The sequence below is a fragment of the Pseudonaja textilis genome, chromosome Z (assembly GCF_049901715.1).
Source record: "Pseudonaja textilis isolate UNSWEBS1 chromosome Z, rPseTex1.2, whole genome shotgun sequence".
Taxonomy (NCBI): Eukaryota; Metazoa; Chordata; class Lepidosauria; order Squamata; family Elapidae; genus Pseudonaja; species Pseudonaja textilis.
This window is the reverse complement of record NC_142008.1, coordinates 124,744,274-124,766,252: the sequence shown is the minus strand read 5'-3', so window position 1 is coordinate 124,766,252 and position 21,979 is coordinate 124,744,274. Positions and strand designations below refer to the sequence as shown.

At 45.9% G+C, this 21,979-nt stretch overlaps 1 protein-coding gene across 1 annotated transcript in view; it reads left to right on the top strand.

Moving 5' to 3' along the window:
* The window catches only part of TNFSF12 (TNF superfamily member 12), a 45,638-nt gene that overhangs the window by 12,583 nt on the left and 11,076 nt on the right, over positions 1-21,979 (top strand). Inside the window, 11 exon segments of the mRNA XM_087917293.1 lie at positions 530-565; positions 868-992; positions 4,213-4,459; positions 5,472-5,719; positions 10,061-10,498; positions 10,914-11,224; positions 14,015-14,105; positions 16,923-17,059; positions 18,057-18,217; positions 21,884-21,916; positions 21,919-21,979. The exon segment at positions 21,919-21,979 is cut by the window's right edge and continues 22 nt beyond it. Of these exon segments, the coding sequence (XP_087773419.1) occupies positions 530-565; positions 868-992; positions 4,213-4,459; positions 5,472-5,719; positions 10,061-10,498; positions 10,914-11,224; positions 14,015-14,105; positions 16,923-17,059; positions 18,057-18,217; positions 21,884-21,916; positions 21,919-21,979 (1,888 nt within the window).

The window sequence follows — 21,979 nt, the reverse complement described above, 5'->3', positions numbered from 1 at the left end:
CCTTCCTTCCTTTCCTTTCCTTTCTTTTGTTTCTTTCTTTCTCTCTCCCTTCTCTCTCTCTCTTTCTCCATCCCCTTCTTTCTTTCTCTCCTTCTCATCTCTCCCCAATTCTTCCCTTCTTCCTTTCTTTTCTTCCTCCCCCTTCCTGTCTCTTTCCTTCCTCCCTCCCTCCTCTCCTCCCTTCCTCGCTTTTCCCTTCCTTCTTCCTTCTTTTTCCTCCCTTCTTTCCTCCTCCCTTCCTTTCTCCCCCTTCCTGTCACATTCCTTCCTTCCTCCTCTCCTTCCTTTCTTCCTCCCTCCCAATCTCCTTTCCTTCGTCCCTCCCATCCTCGCTTTTCCTTCGTTCTTTTCCTCCTCCCTTTCCTCCTCCCTTCCTTTCCTCCCTCCCTCTCTCCCTCCCATCCTCGCTTGCCCTCCCTCCCTTCCTTCCTTCCTTCCTTCCTTCCTTCCTTCCTTCCTTCCTTCCTTCCTTCCTTCCTTCCTTCCTTCCTTCCTTCCTTCTCCCTTTCTCTCTCTCTCTCTCTTTCAGTCCAAGCCACCGTAGGACGAGCTGGGATGCAGGCAGGTAACACTTCTAGGGGTCTGGGGGTGGGGGGAAAGCTTTTGGAAGGCAGGTGGGACGCGTTGGCTGCCCCTCCCCCGGGCTGGCCTCAGCCGCCTCTCCCCCATCCTCCTTGCACAGCCTAGCCAGCACCAGCCCAAAGTGGGGCGACATTGTGGTGGCACATGGGAAGGGCACCTGGGCAGTTGTGTTGGGTGGCTTTCCCCACCTTGTGCGGTGGGAGGGGGAGGGCCGAGGCCTCCCCACAGCCCCTCCCCTCCCATGTTCATTCCCCCTCCCTTCGCCCGTCTCCCCTCGCCCTCCAGATGCCAACGGGACCATCCGCGGATGGGCAGAAGCGAAGCTCAACGCCACCAACCCCTTGCGCTACGACAACAGCCGCGGCGAGTTCACGGTGATCAAAAGGGGCCTGTATTACCTTTATTGCCAGGTGAGCTCAAAAGCCAGGGAGCTTGTGGGTAGGAAGAGCAAAGCATTCTGGGACTCTGGTTGCTTTGGGGAGGAGGGAGGGTTGCCAGGATTGGAAGGAGTTGGGGGGCGTTCACGAGAACCCCTGATGGATTCTTGGGGGGAAGGCATTTCAAGGTTAGCTAATTCCGTGTTGTGGACTTCAACTCCCAGAATTCCTTGCGATTCCTAAAGAAAATGACCATGATGTCATACATAGTATTCAGTTTGTTATTGCAAGGAATTCTGGGAGTTGAAGTCCACCTATGGCATGCGGGACAGAGGTGGCACGCAGAGTCAGTGTGCATGCACGCCATCGCCCGCTGATCTGCCATGCCCATGAGTGCTGGACAGCTGATCTTCGTGGGCGCTGGAGTCAAAAAAAAGCTATTTTCAGACCTTTTTTCAGGCTGTTTTTCAGGCTGTTTTGGCCCAAAACAGTCTGTAAACTGGCCTGAAAACAGCCTGGGAAATGGCCTGAAAAATGACCTAGAAATGGTCCAGAAATCAGCCTGAAAATTGCCCCCAAACCAGAGTGTTTTGGGCTTTTTCAGGCCATTTTGTTCAGGCTATTCTTGGCCTGAAATTTGTCTGTAAATGGTCTGAAAAACCGCCTGAAAAACCGCCTGGAAATGGTCTAAAAACAGCCTGGAAATTGGCCCCCAAATCGCCCCCAAACCAGAGTGTTTGGGGCCTTTTTCAGGCCGTTTTGTTCAGGCTATTCTTGGCCTGAAAACAGTCCATAAAATGGCCTGAAAAACAGCCTGAAAAACATCCTGAAAATCACCCCAAAACCAGAGTGTTTTGGGCCTTTATCAGGCCGTTTTATTCAGGCTATTCTTGGCCTGAAATTTGTCCGTAAAATGACCTGAAAAACCGCCTGAAAAACCACCTGAAATGGTTTGAAAAACAGCCTGAAAATCGCCCAAAAACCAGAGTGTTTTGGGCCTTTTTCAGGCCGTTTTGTTCAGGCTATTCTTGGCCTAAAAACAGTCCATAAAATGGCCTGAAAAACAGTCCATAAAATGGCCTGAAAAACAGCCTGGAAATGGTTTGAAAAACAGCCTGAAAAACAGCCTGAAATGGTCTAAAAACAGCCTGGAAATTGGCCCCCAAATCGGCCAAAATAAGGCCGTTTACAGGGCTTTGGGGAGGGGGGAAAGGCCCGAAAATGGCCAAAAACAGCCTGGAAATGGCCTGAAAAATATCCCGAAAATGGTCTGGAAAACGGGCCCAAAAACGTCCCCAAAAGAGGCCTGCGCATGCATGTGTGTTCTGGTTTGGGCACTCAGTGCCGAAAAGGGTTCACCGTCACTGCTTATATGATATAGGAACTCTTCTATCAATGGCTGGAGAACAAAAATGGAAATTAGAAATCTATCTAAATGGGAAAGGCCCCTCACGCATCATCACAAAATCTCCAGAACCATCAAGCCTACAAACTTGAAATTTGGCACGTCTGTTCCTCTTGGGTCGTAGGGGCTCACTAATTTAGAGCATTTAGAGTGTTTCCTATATTATTATTATTATTATTATTATTATTATTATTATTATTATTATTAACACGCTCTGATGCTAAGGAGTTCTACTCCCCCTCCCCACCTGAAAAAAAGAAATCTCTTCCAAAGGCAAAACACAAGCAGAGGAGGTTCAATTTTGCTTTCACAGCACCAAGCAACTTTAGTACAGAACAGTTGAGCTAAGCCACGCCCAGGCTCCTTGCTGTCTCCTTGTTCACACAGCAAATACTGTTTCAGTTTCCAAACAGCCCTTCCCTCTCTCCCACACTGACAGGATGCTAGCCAGATGAAAATCGAAGGATGCTGGTAGGCAGAGGCACAGATTATATCTCCTTATTTTCCTCCCCAGAAACTAAGCCCGACCACAGAGTTTCGTAGCGAAGCACGGGGATCGAGCTAGTTTACGATATTAGCGAGAAGTGATAAACAAGAATTAAATGTGATAAGAAGGGGATTTGTTATAATAATTAGACATTATTATGTATAGTGTTATTATAATTAGACATTATTATGTATAGTAGCATAAAATAAGAATAAAGTGTGGGTATTTGAATATGTATTAATTGTGTTGCTGCACAATATATCTGTATCCAGACGACACACTGGTTAAACAAAAGATGGATTGTTTGTACATAATAAAAGAAAAAGGAAAAGGAAAAAAAACTCCCAGAATTCCCCAGACAGCTTTGGAAAAACCCTGGTGTGGTCCTTGACTTATGACAGTTTGTTTAGCGACCATTTCCAAGTTACAACGGCCTTGAAAAAGAAGTTATTTAGGACCACGGTTCACACTTACAACCGTTGCAACCTCCCCCGTGGCCCTGGGATCAAAGCCCAGACCACTCAGCCATTGACTCGTATTTATAACGGTTGCAGCGTCCCAGAGGTCATGTGATCCCCCCTTTTGCGACTTTCCGACGAGGACAGTCAGTGGGGGAAGCCAGTCACTCACTTAACAACCGTGGGACTAACTTATCGACTGCAGGGTTTCGCTTAACAACCGCGGCAAGAAAAATCATTTAAAAAGGGCAAAACCTACTTTAACAAATGTCTCACTTAGCTCAGTTGCGGATGCAAGTCGAGGACTTCCTTTATGGAGGGAGAGGGGCTGACCATCAGAACTTCAGATATAGATATAATTCCCCTTTTTCAAGTAGGTCGTAATTTTCAACGATGGCTGTGACCAGGTGTAAATAGACGACTCCTTGTTCAGTTAGTGTTTGATTTACAACCACAATAACAGAGTTGGAAGGGACCTCGGGGGTCATCTAGTCCAACCCGCTGCTCAAGCAGGAAACCCTATACATTTTCACACAAGTCGTTGTCCAGTCTCTTCTTAACAACTTCCAGTGTTGGAGCATTTCACAACTTCTGGATCAAATCATTCCACTGATTAATTGATTTGGGATTAGTGAATAACTGAGTTGGACGGGACCTTGGAGGTCTTCTAATCTAGCCCACTCCTCAACAGGAAACCCTGTACCATTTCGCACAAATGGCTGCCCAGTCTCTTCTTAAAAGCCTCCAGTATTGGAGCACCCACAAGTTCTAGTGGCAGGCAATTCCGCTGGTTAATCGTCCTCACTGTCAGGACATTTCTCCGGGGTTATTTTCTGTCCTTGATTGAGAGTTGAACCCAGCATTTCATCTCATCTGTGTTTCTCTTCCTCTTCCCGTTTCCAGGTCCACTTCAACGAGGGTAAGACGGTCTACATGAAGCTGGATGTGATGTTGAGCGGCCAGCTGGCCTTGCGCTGTTTGGAGCAGTTCCCGCCCACCAGCTCGGGACCCCGGGAACCGGAACTGCATGTGTGTCAGGTGTCTGGACTTCTCCTCTTGCGTCCCGAAGCCTCTATCCGTCTTCGCACCATCCCGGACGTCCGTCTGAAAGCAGACCGCTACCTCACCTATTTCGGCCTCTTCCAAGTCCACTGAGGAAGACCAGGCAGCGGGAAAGACCGCAGGGCTGGGGTCCCGGGTGGGCTCCGCGGAACCAGAGAGGTGGCACGGAGCCTCCTCCCTGTTTGCTGCCTTCCGTATGGCGGGGGCGTCCGAGCGCGGAGCAGTGTACCGGTTGCTCCTTCTAGTTTCTGGACCGGCAATTGTCCGTTTTCTTGCTTTCGGGGCTGTCCTTCCAACATCCACCCGGGTGCCAGCAGGAAAAAGGTGGTAGGATAGGGTGGTGGGGGCTGTCTAACCGGGTTCTGCACCTTCGCTTTGTGGCAGACATTGCAATCCAAACAACCGCAGGGATCCGACAACAGATTTCAAACAACGAGGAACTAGCTCGGTGACGACATGTGTAGACTCTGGTTTAACCAATCCCGTTTCTTGCCGGGTAGTGTGCATTCCCGGCACTTGTTATGCTTCACACCCTGGCTGGACACCGTGGCATCGTCTATTTTGTATTTTGATACTTTTATGCTGTTTCTTTATCGGGCTCGCTGAATGTTTGGAAGGATCCATGCCATCTTGGCGTGGTACGACGTTGATGCGATACGACGCAACTGCAGGCAACCAAGCAGAATTGTGGGGAACTGCTCAGGAAGGACCCACGGTGCACGTCCGGCTCCACAGACTGATGTTTGGGTTCCAGCCAGCAATGAGCAGCAGAACTCCAAGGAAGTGGATGCTGAGCCAAACAGGGAAGGTCAAAGGTCGAAGTTCCTCATTGACTGGGAAGAGGGGAAGGGGTCCGAGCCCTGCCCTGGTGGTCTGTTACAGGGAGAGCGGGCATTCAGACAACCACTTGGAAATGGAAGGTGTGAAAACTCCAGTTGGCGCTGCAGAAAGTTACACAGGTCAGCAAATTCGACATTGCCACAATTACATGCACCTAGAAATGCACCATCGCAAAATGTTGCATGCATCCCCAAAAGCTGCATCACAGAAGGTTGCTGCCAATGAAGTTTGGCAAAAGGTTATGTTCATCTAAAAATTAGGTGCCGCAGGATTGACAAGCGCCTACAAATGCAGCACCGCAAAAAGCGGCGCCTACCAACGCAGCGTTGTGGAAAGTCACGCAAAAGGTTGCGTTGCGCCCGCCAGCACACTTTTGCAAAAGCTGACCTGCACCTCAGAATCTGGTGTCACACAGGTTTACCTGCGCCGGCAAATGCAGCCTCGTGAACAATTGTGTACGCCCGGGGACGCAAGCCTGCGTGAAGCTGCGAACGTAGCATCGCCCGCCGTAAAAAAGCCACAGCCCCTGGGAGCATTCATGCACAGGGCTTCCAAGGCAACTAAACCCTTGGGGCATGGGTGACCCTTCCCTCCCACCCACCCCACAATCTATACACTTTGGAATGGTTGCAATGAGCAACCCCGTTCCTCTCACCATTGCTACCAACGCAGCTCAACGCAGCTCATTTATTATAGTGGAAATTTGCAAGGAGCGGGTACAATACCTGCCCGTCTTTTTCCCCGACACTGTTGCTTTAACTGCCACAATTGTGGCAGCCTTCCCCGCTCACCATAACAATTAACACCCAGTGCCCTCTGGCATGGAGAGGACATGGGCACCTTTTCCCGTTTTATCGCACTGCATCGAAATAAAAGTAGAACGATACAGGTGTCAACTCACAAAACATTCCTATGCCTGTTTGAGTAGTTGCCCTTAAAAGAAGGGTGGGGGAAGAATAGTTTGAAAGCAAAAGTACATTCCAACTCTTTATCTTTAAAATATTGTAACTAAACTACCAGATCTTTTGCCCGCAATATATTTAATTGGAGAACGTGACACCCAGACAATGAACTGGCTCAATTGGAGAATCTGGTTTATGAGACACCTGGGGGGACAGGGGAAACAGGGTCACAGGGGACTGTAAATTATGTAGGCCAGAGTCGGTTTGTTGTCAGGATTCCAGCAATCGCCTAGTTAAATCATGATTCTGAGCCAAACTTCAAAACTTTGAAGGATTTATTAGAGGCGATCTACAGGGCAGTGCCAATAGGTCGCCTCTCATAAATCCTTTGAAGTTTTTGAAGTTTGGCTCGAGAATCATGATTTAATTAGGGCAGTTGCTGGAGTTCTGACTCACAGGTTTTCCGGCTGTCGTCGCTTTGCAAGGGTGCCCTTGGTTGCGTATCACTGACCCTACGTCCCACACGTAGGCACCGAGCGTTGGCCACGCCAGCCTCGTCCCCACGCCACTTCCTTTTTCTGAAACGTTTTTTTTTGTTTCCTTCTCTAAGGGAGATGTTAAGATAGTTTAATTCCTCTCATCGGCTGAGTTCCGCTTGCGTGCTTGAGTTTTACATTGTTATTTCTGCCGAGAGTGAGTTTGGGGTTTTTTTTGGGGGGGGAGAGGGTTGCGAGCATCGCACTTGCCACAAAGACTTTACAACTTGCACGGAAACTCCACTTAAAACCTTTAAACTGGGGGTTGTTTGTCTGGATTTAAAGGAACAATACAACACCCGCCGTTACCTGATCAAAATTAATATGCTTGGCAGCTGGCTCATATTTATGACGGTCACAATATCCCTGGAGTCAGGTGATTCCCTTCTGGCACCTAAAGTCAATGGGGAAACCAATTCAGTTAACGACCCTGTTAATCAACTGCAGCGATTCCCTTAACAACGGTGGCCAAAAAAGCAATAGAATGGGGCAAAACCTGTTTTAAGAAATGTCTCGCTTAGCGACTAAAGTTTTGGGTTCCATTGTGCTCGTAAGTAGAGGGCTGCCTGTATAGGCCTTTATTTCTGTCACCTGCCACCCTTTTGGCTTGAAGCAAGCAACTTTCAGCTCCATATTTCAAGCAAAGCGTTCTATAATTCAAGTCTATGCACGCTATTGTACGTTTTTTGCGAACACCTGGACAATAAACACGATTGCGTTCATGTCTTTCTCATGAATTGGAATGAAGGATTTACGGAGAATAACCTTGGGACAGGATGGCAGTGAGGGTGTTCACACTAGCAATAACCCTTAGACTTATATAACACTTTATAGTCCTTCCTTCCATCCTTCCTTCCTTCTTCTCTCCCTCCCTCCCTTCATTCTTCCCATCCCTTCCTTCTTCCCTTCCTCTCTCAGTGTTTTCCTTCTTTCTTCCCTCCCTCCTTCCCTCTTTCCATCCCTTCCTTCTTCCTTTCTCTTCCCTTCCTCCTTTCTTTCTTTGTTTCTTTCTTCCCTCCTTCCTTCCTCCCATCCCTCCCTTCTTCCCTCCTTCCCTCCCTCCCTTCTTCCCTCCCTCCCTTCTTTCCTTCCTTCCTTCCTTCCTTCCCAAGCAATATCACTTAGACTTATATACCACCTCACAGTGCTTTACAGACCTCTCTAAGCAGTTTACAGAGTCAGCCTGTTTGCCCCAAACAATCCAGGGCCTTGTTTTATTCACCTTGGAAGGAGGGAAGGCTGACTCAACCTTCAGTCAAGAAAGAGAGAGAGAGAGAGAGAGAGAGAAAAGAAAGAGAGAGAAAAGAAAGGAAAGGAAAGGAAAGGAAAGGAAAGGAAGAAAGAAAGAAAGAAAGAAAGAAAGAAAGAAAGAAAGAAAGAAAGAAAGAAAGAAAGAAAGAAAGACAGAAAGACAGAAAGACAGAAAGAAAGAAAGAAAAGAAAGAAAGAAAAAGAAAGACAGACAGACAGAAAGAAAGAAAGAAAAGAAAGAAAGGGAGAAAGAAAGAAAGAAAGAAAGAAAGAAAGAAAGAAAGAGAAAGAAAGAAAGAAAGAAAAGAAAGAAAGAAAAGAAAGAAAGAAAAAAGAGAAAGGAAAGAAAGAAAGACAGACAGAAAGAAAGAAAAGAAAGAAAGGGAGAAAGAAAGAAAGAAAGAAAGAAAAGAGAAAGGAAAGAAAGAAAGACAGACAGACAGAAAGAAAGAAAAGAAAGAAAGGGAGAAAGAAAGAAAGAAAGAAAAGAGAAAGGAAAGAAAGAAAGAAAAAAGAAAAAAAGACACAGAAAGAAAGAAAAGAAAAGAAAGAAAGGGAAGAAAAAAAGAAAGAAAAGAAAGAAAAAAAGAGAAAGGAAAGAAAGAAAGAAAGACAGACAGAAAGAAAGAAAAGAAAGAAAGGGAGAAAGAAAGAAAGAAAGAAAAGAGAAAGGAAAGAAAGAAAGACAGACAGACAGAAAGAAAGAAAAGAAAGAAAGGGAGAAAGAAAGAAAGAAAAAAAAGAGAAAGGAAAGAAAGAAAGAAAGACAGACAGAAAGAAAGAAAAGAAAGAAAGGGAGAAAGAAAGAAAGAAAGAAAAGAGAAAGGAAAGAAAGAAAGACAGACAGACAGAAAGAAAGAAAAGAAAGAAAGGGAGAAAGAAAGAAAGAAAGAAAAGAGAAAGGAAAGAAAGAAAGAAAAAAGAAAAAGACACAGAAAGAAAGAAAAGAAAAGAAAGAAAGGGAAGAAAAAAAAGAAAGAAAGAAAGAAAGAAAGAAAAGAGAAAGGAAAGAAAGAAAGACAGACAGACAGAAAGAAAGAAAAAAGAAAGAAAGGGAGAAAGAAAGAAAGAAAGAAAGAAAAGAGAAAGGAAAGAAAGAAAGACAGACAGACAGAAAGAAAAGAAAGAAAGGAGAAAGAAAGAAAAAGAAAAGAGAAAGGAAAGAAAGAAAGAAAAAAAAAAAGACACAGAAAGAAAAGAAAAGAAAGAAAGGGAAGAAAGAAAGAAAAGAAAGAAAGAAAAAGAGAAAGGAAAGAAAGAAAGAAAGAAAGAAAAGAAAGAAAGGGAGAAAGAAAGAAAGAAGAAAGAAAGAAAGAAAAAGAAGTACCACTCTGCCCTCAGAAAGGAAGGAAGGAAGGAAGGAGAGAGAAAGAAAGGAAGAGAAAGAAGAGAGAGAGAAGAGAAGAGAGAGAGAGAGAAAGAAAAATAAAATAAAACCACTCTGTCCTCTGGACAATGTTATTTAAGGTAACTTCTCACCAAGTTGGCTGAGTAACCCTTATCCCATGTTCCTAGCCGACATGGGTGTCAGCTGGTGGGCTGTGGTTAAAGCTGTGGCCCTCCCTGGTCTTCCAGACGAGGAGGAGCAGAACTGGGGATTTCTCAGTCTGGTCTCAAAACTTCTCTTTTTTTTTGCATGCTGGATGTTTACACACACACGCACACACACACACACACACACACAAACACGTATATATACCAGTGGGTCTTATTTGCAGGGAAACAGGATGTATATGCCCTTTTCCCTGAAAATAAGACCCCACTGGAAAATAAGCCCTAGCGTGAATTTTTCAGGATGCTCTTATATTAATAAGCCCTACCCAGAAAATAAGCCCCGGTTAAGATTGTCAGCCGGAGGGCTGCATTAGAACCACATATTTCCCCAATATAAGACCTAACTGGAAAACAAGCCCTAACGCGTCTTTTGGAGCAAAAATTAATATGAGACCCAGTCTTATTTTCGGGGAAAACGTGGTACATACAAAATAGACATCAGCAAAAACCTTCCCAACAACTTCTTTTTAAAAAAAAAATAACTTTTTTTCCTAGCCCTGCAGCCAAGAATATTTGGACTAGAAGAGTCCCCAGGTGCTTTCCAATTCTGTTATTCTGTTCCATGGCCGGCCATCTCCGCTTCCCTCCATGCCTGCTCCGTTGCAGCGACTTGGGACGTGCCACAGGGACGCGGTCAGAGCCCCCTCCACCCCGGGCCCCCTTGGCTTCTCGGAACCGGAGTTCACTGGGAAAGGGCACGCAAAGGCCTCCTTCCTTAAAGGGAGCCCATCCAAGTCTTCTTTGGCAGCCGTCCTGGGAATCTGGCTTTCTGGGATTAGCAGGCGATCCCGAGGTCTGGGTGCCGGGAAGTGGCCACGCCTGGGAGCAGCCAGCCAGGCCCTCGCCAAGCCTGGAAGATGCCAGGATGTGGTGTCTGACTGCCACTTGGCGGCTCTCCAAGCGGGGCGGGCACAGCTCCTGCCTAGCTTCCTCAATCCGTTGCACAACTTCACTTGGCCTTTGGCAACCCACTTCGCCTCCTCTCTGCAGGGGGAAAGCCCGGTGTCCAGGAAGCTGAGGAGGGGTGCAGGGGGAGGCCTCAGGGTGGGTGGGCCAGCGGCGGGCGAGGCCCTCTTCCTTGCAAACAGCCGCCGTGGGCACACAGACCCATGCGGTCTACACCCGGGGCACAACCAGACCTCTCCAGCCTGCAGCCAGGAGACGCCAAAGTCCAGATGGTGCACGTTCCTTCTGCCAGGCGGTGACTTTGGGGTGTGTGGGGAGGGGGATACCAGTCATGTCTGGGGACCCTTGCCATGCAAATCCTTCCGGAACTGGGGCACAACCTCGCCCCAAACCGGGCAGACCCCTAGGCAAAGGTTGCGGTTGCAGGACCGGAATGATCTGGGAGACTAAATCCAAGGGGGCGATGAGGAGCCCTGGGCCAATCCTCCCGCTTTGGGGGACGGCGGGGGTCTCCGATGTAGGGTCCTCTGTGGGTTTGAGCTCTGCGAGGCAGGATTTGGCCTCTGTGGGGCAGGAGAAACCTCGACCCGGGAAGAAACTGGAAAGAATGATACCTCTCAAGATTTGGAGGGGTGGGTTAAGCCCCTTCTCGGGGCTGGATTCCTGTGGGGTGAGGCAGCGCCCCCCAACTCCCTGGGCCGTCGTGGGGGCCCTGGCAGTGGGCCTGCTGGCTTGTCTTTTCATGCTGTTCAGCATCCAAGCCAGCCTCGAAATCTTGAAAGAGGAGCTGGCCATTCTACGGAGGGAAGGAGTGTGTCAAGCCCCGGAACGGATGGACAACGGGATGCCTCCGACTTACGGCAGGTAGGGAGGGGGGCTCTGCAGAAGGCGGGTAGGGCCCCCTCGAGGGCTCCGGGGGCCTCTGACATCATTCCCACCCCACACACACACACACTCCATTTGTGCAATTCTAGACCGGACTTAAATGCACCTCCGGTAGTGAATTTGCAAGGCAGAAACGCAACTTGGGATCCATCAGGCACTCTCGCTGCCCCCCCCAATCCAAGAACAGGATAGCAAACCACCTTCCCATCATCCCCCAGCCAGACAGTGGGGGGTGGAAGATGGGTTTTGGAATCCAGCAGGCAGGAGCAAATCTGACACAGTGGTTTTGGAGCAAAAAGCGGTGCTATTTTTTTCCCCTCATTTTGTCTCTGCAGCCAAACTATCTTGGCTTAGCTTAAAATTTCTGTTTTCCGAGAAAATTTGGGATCGTGGAGTGATGGGGGCGGGGCAAGTGGGCCGGGGGGAGGGAGGGAGGGGGCATTTTTCTGGATGGGAGGGGCCATTTCACTGACTCTGCAAACCTTCGGATGAGGTTATGATCCCCACAAACACACACCTTACAAGAAAAAAGGAATTTTTTGTTGCACAATTTTTCTATCCATTTCTCGACTTTTGGAGAATTGGCAGATATTTTCCCTCTTTCTGCAAATTCAACTTCTAGGCAGGGCAAAATGAATGATTTCCTCAGCTCTCCGATATGTGTCTTTGCTGGGCAGAATCCCACCCGTCAGATATATGCAAAGACGGAGGGGGAGTATGCCTCGCGAAGGGAAATAAAGGACCTCTGATCATGTGCCAGTGTAAAAGGAGAGAGCCATTGCCTGTGTTTTGTGGCAGCCATTTAGCTCTCTCTCTCTCTCTCTCTCTCTCTCTCTCTCTCTTTTCTCTCTCCCCTTTTAATGTATATTTTTATTATTATTGATCAACATTTTGAATAGAGTGTATCGTCAGAGCATACCATTTAAAAACAGCAAAGGAAGAACAGAAAGGGAATATTAACATATATCCCAATAACACTAGTAATAGTGTAACAGAATAGTTTTAACTAGATTTATCTTTCCATTAGCTTATTGGTAACTCCGTTGGTTATATTGGCACATTTATAAACCATCATGATATCTAGTTCATACTCTGCAAAATCTCTCTTCATCTAATTTCTACCTCTTATCTCTAACTACTCGTAAAAATCTATTCCATGTTCAGTAATAGTTGTGTCTTCTTTGTCCTTTATTTTTTTTTAATGTCGATCTATCCATCTTTGCACAGGTCTAATATTGTCCAAATTACATCCTCCTCGGATGGCGTGTTCTCGTTTTTTTTTTCCAGTATTGCGCAAATAAAATCCTTGCAGCTATCAATACATGCAAAACTAGGCATATATCATAGCTCTCCTTGGACATTATACCCGACCAAAATATCAGATCTGTAATGTTGCTTGATTGTCTTTTCCAACCGCGTATCTATTTCTGTCCAATATTTTCTTGCTTTCAGTCATGTCCACCACATGAGATAATAAGTACCTAAAGTCCGATTAGATTTCCAACACTTGGCGGACATGTTGTTGCTAAATGTTTTTGCTAATCCTGCATGGTGGCAAGCGCCACCTATAACACGTTTGATAAAGATTTTCCTTTCTTGAGAGTGCCGGTCAGAAAGGCCGTGGCACGCTGGCACGTGGCCAGGAGGAATCCGGGAGTTTGAATCCTCTCCAAGCCAGCCTTGTTTTCTTTCCTAACCTTCCCTTATCTCCTTCCGTTTTTTTCTCTTTGAACTTTATCTTCCGGCACTTTGGAGTTAAAAAAAAAAAAAAAACCACCAGATTTCAATCATGACGGAAGCAGCTTTGAAATTGTCCCCAGGTGCAAAATTCCCCCTGCCCCGTTTTGCCACCTTTTGGGGCCGCCGTCGTTCAGCGAATCGCTGCAGGGGTTGAGTCAATCACGCCGTCGTTAAGCAAACCTGTAGCTGTACAGAAGGTGCCAAAGAGAGATCGCGTGACACACACCCCTTTTCGGGGCACTGCATCCGTCCTAAATATGAGTCAGTGGCCAAGGGTCTGAATTTCGATCACGGGACCACGGGGGATGCTGTGACGGTTGGTCATAAGGGTGAAACATGGTCCTAAGTCACTGTTTTCTGTGCTGTTGGGACTCTGAATGGACACTAAACGAACGACAGCAAGTGGTTTTTTTTTTTTAATGCTATCTGGGGAATTTGGGGAGTTGAAGTCCACAGCACTGAATGAGCTAATTTGCAACCTTGAAATGCCCCCAAGTGTCAATCAAGGTTCCTCGGCACCCCCTCTTCCCCCGCCCCACTTCCAATCCTGGCAACCCTCTTCCTCTTCAAAAATTTTAGCAACTGGCTCTCTGTTTTCCTTGACCCTCTGGGAGGGCAAAAATGGCCTCCCCAGGCTCCGAACGCCCTTCCTGAGCCCCTGGCAGGCCCGTTTTTCACCCTCCCTGAGCCTCTGCATGGGCCCTGTGTTTACCTGGCATCCAAAATGGGCTGCCTGGGGTCTCCTGGCCTGGGAGGGGCAGGCTGGGGTGGGCAGGGCCAACCGGGGTGGGATTTGCCAGTTTGCAGAACCAGTCATTAAAAATGATAAAATTAGCAACTGGTTCGCATCAACCGGGCGAACCAGTAGCAGCCCAGCCCCCCGCCTCCTCCGCTACTCTTTCTCCCTAAGGCAACCAGAGTCCTGGCGTGCTTTGCTCTTCCTACCCACCAAGCCCCTGCTGCTTTGGAGTTCAACCTGCCATACAGGTACACAGGTAGGACTGCTGAGGTCGCTCTTCTGGCTTTCAGAGGGATGTTGGCGGCCCGGTGGCCCACGTGCGAAGGACGAGATGGACAAGGGATGTGGCGAAAAACCTTCAACAAGAACCTCGTCCCCGCAGTGAGTAGACCGCACTTAGAAAGAACAACATGGAGTAAATATAACTTAGCACTGTCTACTTCAAGGCTCTCTCTCTCTCTGTCTCTGTCTCTGTCTCTCTCTCTCTGTCTCTCTCTGTCTCTCTCTTTTTTCTCTCTCTCTGTCTCTCTCTCTCTCTTTCTCTCTCTCTCTGTCTCTCTCTGTCTCTCTCTGTCTCTCTCTGTCTGTCTCTCTGTCTTTTCTCTCTCTCTGTCTCTCTCTCTGTCTCTATCCCTGTCTCTCTGTCTCTCTCTATTTCTTTTTCTCTTTCTCTCTCTCTCTCTGTCTCTGTCTCTCTCTGTCTCTCTCTCTGTCTCTCTCTCTTTTTCTCTCTGTCTCTCTCTCTGTCTCTCTCTGTCTCTGTCTCTCTCTTTTTCTCTGTCTCTCACTCTCTCTTTCTCTGTCTCTCTCTGTCTCTCTCTTTTCTCTCTCTGTCTCTCTCTCTGTCTCTGCTCTCTCTGTCTCTGTCCCTCTCTTTTTTCTCTCTCTCTGTCCCCTCTTTCTCTCTCTCTCTCTCTCTCTCTCTCTCTCTCTCTCTCTCTGTCTCTCTCTCTGTCTCTCTCTGTCTCTGTCTCTCTCTTTTTCTCTCTCTGTCTCTCTCTCTGTCTCTCTCTCTCTCTCTCTGTCTCTCTCTCTCTTTCTCTCTCTGTCTCTCTCTGTCTTTCTCTCTGTCTCTCTCTCTGTCTCTTTCTCTGTCTCTCTCTGTCTCTGTCTTTCTGTCTCTCTCTCTTTCTCTGTCTCTTTCTCTTTCTCTCTCTCTCTCTCTCTCTCTCTCTCTCTCTGTCTCTCTGTCTCTCTGTCTCTCTCTCTCTCTCTCTCTCTCTGTGTGTGTGTGTGTGTGTGTGTGATTTTAGAGCCCCAACCTTTTCCCAGGAATTTTTTTTTTTTTGGTCTTTTAAAAGTTAGGTTGCCTTCATTGCAGAACAGAATCAGAGAATTGGAAGGGACCTTGACCTCCTCGGTCAGTTTCTTCTTTGGGGCAGCCCCTCAAATATTGGAAGGCTGCTATCACATCCCACCAACCCCCAGTCCTTTTTTATCCTTCATGGGGTGAAGTTATTTTACTCAATTTATTGTCAAACTACAGAGCCTGGACAAACCTGGGCAGCGTATAACGTAATAAAAGCAACCAGGTGTGCTATTAAAAGAAGTCTGGGTAAAAGAACAGAAACCACAACATTACAGCAAAGAACCACAGTTGGTGTTGATCCAGGCGACCCAACCGCACAGTGCCAACTTGAGAGGTGCCCATCTCCAAAGCCCCAAAGGCAGGAGAAGAAGCAACGGGTGGAAACTCATCAAGGAGAGAAGCAACCTGGAATTGAGGAGAAACATCCTAAGAAGGAGAACAACTAACCTTTGGAACTGCTTGCCACCAGAAGTTGTGGGTGCTCCAACACTGGAGGTTTTTAAGAGGAGATTAGACAGCCATTGGTTCTGGAATGGCGTATGGCTTCCTGCCTGAGCAGGGGGCTGGACTAGAAGACCTCTAAGTTCCCTTCCAAGTCTGTTATTATCTTACTCTTCTGTAATTCTGTTATTCTTCTGCTTTCTCTTATTCTCTTGTTCTATTTTTCTTCTATTCTTCTGTTATTCTGTTATTCTTCTAGTCTTCTGTTATTCTCTTATTTTGTTATTCTGTTCTTCTCTTATTCTATTCTTCCTTGATTCTGTTATTCTATTCTTCTTCTATTCTTCTGATTGTCTTATTCTTCTGTTATTCTATTATTTTATTCTCTTATTCTTCTGCTATTATTCTTCTATTATTATTAGTCTACTATTCTATTGTTCTGATTGTCTTATTCTTCTTTTATTCCATTATTATTATTCTATTATTCTTCTGTTATTCTATTCTATTATTCTCTCATTCTTCTGCTAGTCTCTTATTCTTCTGTTATTCTATTATTACTATTCTGTTCTTCTATTCTTGTTTTCTCTTATTCTTCTATTCTATTATTTTTCTGTTATTCTGTTATTCTTCTATTATCCTTTTACTCTGCTATTCTATTCTTCTTCTGTTATTCTCTTATCTTTCTGTTATTCTCGTATTTTTCTTCTGTTCTTCTCTTATTCTGCTCTCAACAGTCTTGCAAAAGGAGGCTAGGTCAATGCCAGCCCTGTCCAACCTGCAACACACACACACACACACACACACGGGTGGGATTCAATTTTTTAACAACCAGTTCTGTGGGCGTGGCTTAGGTGATGGGCATGGCTTGGTGGTCATGTTATTGGCTGGGTGTGGCCAACTCAATATCACATCGAGGCACGCATCTCCTCGCCTGGCCTCTCATGACTGTGGGGATGCTGCAACAGTTGTAAGCGTGAAAAACTTTTGTCACTTTTTTCAGTGCCATTGTAACTTTGAATGGTCCCTCCACACAAGCAAAGTACCAACAAACGAGGGAAAAATAACTCCAGAGACATTCCTGAGACAGGAAGTCTAGTCCTGCCAAGAATGAAATAAGGGTTAACAGAGAGGCAGTTTCTGTAAGCAACACCAGAATGTTTCCTTCCTGCCTTCCTTACAGGATTAGTCCAGTAATTTCTTCTAACGACCGGTTCTCCGAACTGCTTAGAATATTAACAACCGGTTCTAGCGAATAGGTGCGAACTGGTAGAATCCCACCCCTGCACACATGCAACCAGAATTGCACACTCTCTCCAAGCGACAATTTTGGTCCAGACAACTAAACTTTTTTGCAGCAGAACGGAGCAAAAATTACAGGGTTGGAAAGAAGGGAAGTGAAAGTGATAGAAAAAATGATGAGAACATTGTGTCCTTTTGTGTGCCTCCAGAGTTGTGACGTGCCACAAACGGCCCGTGAAAAAGAAAACAAAGGCATCTCGATCCTGCAGGGCTTCCGATATTGCCTCTGGAAAAAGGTTTTTAGCACCAAAAATCCCGAGAAGCGTTTTTTGACCCAACGAGACAGGTTTAGCCCAAATTTTGCATGATTTTGCAATTTTGCAGAGTTTTAAATTTCTGGGTGGGAGAGCTTGCCGTGCTTTGTGTCGTTTTGATGGTCTTTAGAAAAGGCTGTTATGAGAAAAATAATAGATAACAGATAATCAGAGTTGGAAGGGACCTTGTAGGTCATCTAGTCCAACCCCCCTGCCCAAGCAGGAGACCCTACACCATTTCTGACAGATGGCAGTCTAGTCTCTTCTGGAAAGCCTCCAGGGATGAAGCTCCCACAACTTCTGAGGGCAACTTCTGTTCCATCAGTTGAGGGTTCTCCCTGTCAGAAAGTTTCTCCTTATTTCCAGGTTGAATCTCTCCTTTGATCAGTTTCCATCCATTGTTCCTTGTCTGGCCTTGGAGAATAGCTTGACCCCTTCCTCCTCCCTGTGGCAGCCCCTCAAGTATTGGAAGACTGCTATCATGTCTCCCCTGGTCCTTCTCTTCCCTAGACTAGCCATGCCCAGTTCCTGTAACTGTTTTTCACATGTTTTATCCTCCAGTCCCCTCATCATCCTGGTTGCTCTTCTCTGCACTTTTTCTAGAGTCTCAACATCTTTTTTATAATGTGGTGACCAAAACTGGATGCAATACTCTAGGTGTGGCCTTACTCAGGCTTTATAGAGGGGTATTAGTACCTCCCTTGATCTTGATTATATCCCTCTGTTAATGTAATTTAGGATTCAGGCTGTTTCCAGGCCGATTTTGGCTGGTTTTTGGCCCGTTTCTCAGGCCATTTTCTGGGCCGTTTTCGGGGTTCTTTATGGCCTGTTTTCAGGCCATTCTTCAGGTGGTTTTGGGACTAAAACCAGCCTGAAAATGGCCTATAAAAGGCCCCAAAACAGCTTGAGAAACGTCCCAAAAGATGGCCAAAATCAGCCTGAAAACAGGTCTGGAAATGGCCTGAGAAACGGCCCCAAAATGGCCTGAAAAAGGCCCGAAAACAGCCTGGTGTTTTGGCTGATTTTCAGGCCGTTTTCCGGCGCTCTGGTGCCCATGAAGACCAGCCGGCGCTCATGTGTGCACCAGAAACCAGAAGACCAGCTGGCGATGGTGCGCATGGCCACCGAGAGGGCTCTGCCTGCCACCCTGGCCGGGTGCCATAGGTTCCCCGTCACGGATTTAGCTTGCCGTGGGTTATTTTTTCTCCCACTTTTTTTAAAAAGTCAAGGTATATTACGTCGACCGCATTCCCACCGTCTATTAAGCAAGTTCCCCCATCAAACAAATAAATTGCGTTTCTTCTCGTCGTATCCATGCCGAAACATTTGGCGGCTGGAGAAATTCCGGGACAAAAAAAAAAAGAGTTAGATCAGGAACAAACCATCATGGTTATACTAAGTCTTCAGTTCATGTAACCAGTTTGAGAAACATGGTTTTAAGAAGTATTTCCTGTGCTGGGTTCAACCTGACAGGGTTCACAGCAGCCATCAATGAGGGGAGTACATGCAGAGGGCCTTGTTCGTCTTTTCAGTTAAATCCCATTTTTTAAATTTTAATTTTATTTTATTCCAAAAAAAGGTAAAATACAAAACACCCATTTTTTTTAAAAAAAAAAGAAAAGAAAAAACATGACATTAAAAGGGGAAAAGTGCACTTAAAAAGGGAGTAGCACATACACGCATGTATTGTCCTGCGTAGTTGAATGCTGATTAATATATTACAACAGCATCAGTTTCCCACCTTTAAAAAACAGAAAAGAATTTTAAATACTTAAGTGAGGAAATCTGTTTGCAGATCGTTAAGCTGTCATCCATATAATATCCCCATTATTTACAATTGTGTTTGATCTCCACAGAAAAACATTCCGTCTTGCATTTGGTACCTTCTCGTCACTCCAATAATGGTGAGTAGCAGATTTTGTTAAATGAGGAGTAAAATAGTATTTCTTAAATTTCTAAGGCCATCCATCTTCCCTGGCGTGTGACTGTGGGTGACGCACAGAGCTCAGTGAAGTTAAAAATAATCATAATGTCTCACATGGCAAACAATTAAGCTAGATTTAAATGCAATAATCAGAAGAACACTCGGGCCAGTTAGAGTTAAAATAATTACAATTGCAATTGCAATACACCTGCGTGGACTAAAAGTGTGGTTCTCGGCAGGTCAACCCGAGTTTTAAAAAATAACAATAATTCAAATGGCATTCACCTTCTCAGTGGGCCTCTCTAGAGTGGCTGGCTTCAGTATTTGTAAGTCAAATGCAAACTTTGCAAACAACGATAAGGACCCTCCCACTTTCCCACTGAAGGTGTTGGTCACCTGGGCAACTCTGGATCTTCAATGGTGTTGGGGGGGCATGTTGGGGTACGTCCCACGTCTGGCTGGCCCCCTGCCTGCCCCTCCCCAACCAGGCAGCCATGCAAGCTGCGTGGTCCCTTCGTTGGAAGGCAAAGCCAGGAGGCTGGTGAACTATGGAGTGTTTGGGATGGATAATGGCTGCCTTGGGGGTTTAGCGGGGCATCTGGGGACCTCGTTCAAAGGGAGGTTTGAAATCCCACCTTGCTGGAGCCTGCCTGGTCATCCTCCCCACCCCCTGCATCATCTCCTTCCTCTTCCTCTCCTTCCTCCTCCACAACCTCTTCTAGCACGGATGACGTTCCCTAGCTGGGTCACAAAACGCCTACAAGAAAACAACCAAGAGAACATTGGACCCCACATCCTCCCTGTCCCCCTCCTCTTTGCAAACCCCCACCCGCCTTCTAGCACTGATGACATTCCCTAGTTGGGTTATGAGACGTCTGCAAGAAAACCACCAAGGACCCCATACTCCTCTTCCTCCTCTTCGCATGCTCTCTCTAACACTGATGATGCTCCTTAGTCATGTCACGAAAGAAAACCATCAAGCTCAGAGAATAACAGAACAGCAAGAGCTGGAAGGGGCCTTGGAGGTCTTCTAGTCCAACCCCCTGCTCAGGCAGGAGACCCTGCACTATTTCTCCTCCTCCTCCCTTCTCTCCACAAAACCCATTCCTTTCTAGCAATGATGATGTTCCCTAGTTGGTTCATGAAACGTCTGCAAGAAAACAATCCAGCTCAGAGACCACCAACAGTTCCCCCTCCTCCTCCTCCTCCCCCAGTCTAGGCTGGGAAAATCCCTTACTGGCTCTTTCCTGGACTTGCTAATTTCCTTCTGGCTGGCACTCTTGGCAGGCCAGCCTGAGGATTAGCAATTTGCTTTCTTGTGCTTCTGCCTGGCTTCCTTCTCTGCCTTAATTAAGGGGCAGGTGCTGACCGCCCCGCCCCCCGCCCCCTCAGGAACGGTCGTTTGGAAAGCTTCCGCCTGTAATGTTAGATAATAGAATAGAAATAAGAATAGAATAGAAATAAGAATAGAATAGAAATAAGAATAGAAATGAATAGAATAGAAATAAGAATAGAATGGAATAGAATGGAAATAAGAATGGAATAGAAATAAGAATAGAAATAAGAATAGAACAGAATTAGAATAGAATAGAAACAAGAATAGAATAGAATAAAATAGAATAGAATAGAATAGAATTAGAATAGAATAGAAATAAGAATAGAACAGAATTAGAATAGAATAGAAACAAGAATAGACTAGACCAGACTAGACTAGACTAGACTAGAAATAAGAATAGAATAGAAATAAGAATAGAAATGAATAGAATAGAAATAAGAATAGAATGGAATAGAATGGAAATAAGAATAGAATGGAAATAAGAATAGGATAGAAATAAGAATAGAATAGAAATAAGAATAGAAATGAATAGACTAGAAATAAGAATAGAATGGAATAGAATGAAAATAAGAATAGAAGAGAAATAAGAATAGAAGAGAAATAAGAAGAGAAGAGAAATAAGAATAGAATAGAATTAGAATAGAATAGAATAGAAATAATAGAACAGAATTAGAATAGAATAGAAACAAGAATAGAATAGAATAAAATAGAATAGAATAGAAATAATAGAATAGAATTGAATTGAATTGAATTTTTTATTGGCCAAGTGTGATTAGACACACAAGGAATTTGTTTTTGGTGCACAAGCTCTCAGTGTTACATAAGAAGACAAAAAAAATACATTCATCAAGAATCATAGGTATAACGCTTAATAGTCAAGGGATACAAATACGCAATCAAATCATACTAGGAAACATAATAATAAGCGATCAAATCGAGTTATACCAGGAAACAGTCCATTTTTTTAAAAAATCATAAGGATACAAGTGACGCGGTTACGGTCATCCAGTCCTAAGTGGGAGGAGACGGGTGGAAGGGAGGATGGGAGGATTAGTAAAAATAATAGTAATTAGCAAACAGTTGGACAGTGTTGAGGGAATTATTTGTTTAGCGGAGTGAGGGCGTTCGGGAAAAAACTGTCCTTGCGTCTAGTTGTTGTGTTGTGTAATGCTCTATAGCGTCGTTTTGAGGGCAGGAGTTGAATCAGTTTATGTCCGGGATGTGAGGGGTGTGTAAATATTTTCACAGACCTCTTTTTGACTTGTGTAGCATACAAGTCATCAGGGAAGGATTAGCCTTGGTTAGTCTTTGGCTGCCGGGAGGGGTATGGGGGTCGAGGGGAGGATGGACAGAGAAATGAAAGGAATCAAATGAAAATATTTTGGTATGGAGTGCCGGGGTGTGTGTGTGGGAAAACGGGGCAGGAAGGGGCCCAGGTGAAGCTCTCTCTTGGGTCAGGGCCGAGCCTCACCTGTTGGGTTTCTGCCTGCCCTGCTCAAGGCCCAGGACAAAGGCAGGCAGGGCTGGGTCGGGGTCGGGGGCAGGGGAGGTCTTCCAATCTGACCCTGTCTTTCTTCCCCCCTCTTCCCCCCACAGAGGAGGGCGATGCCACAGAGATCTGGTGGACGCCTTCCTGCAACAGGGGCGAGCGCTGGAGCCCAGCGGGCAAGAGGTGGTGGTCAGGAAAACCGG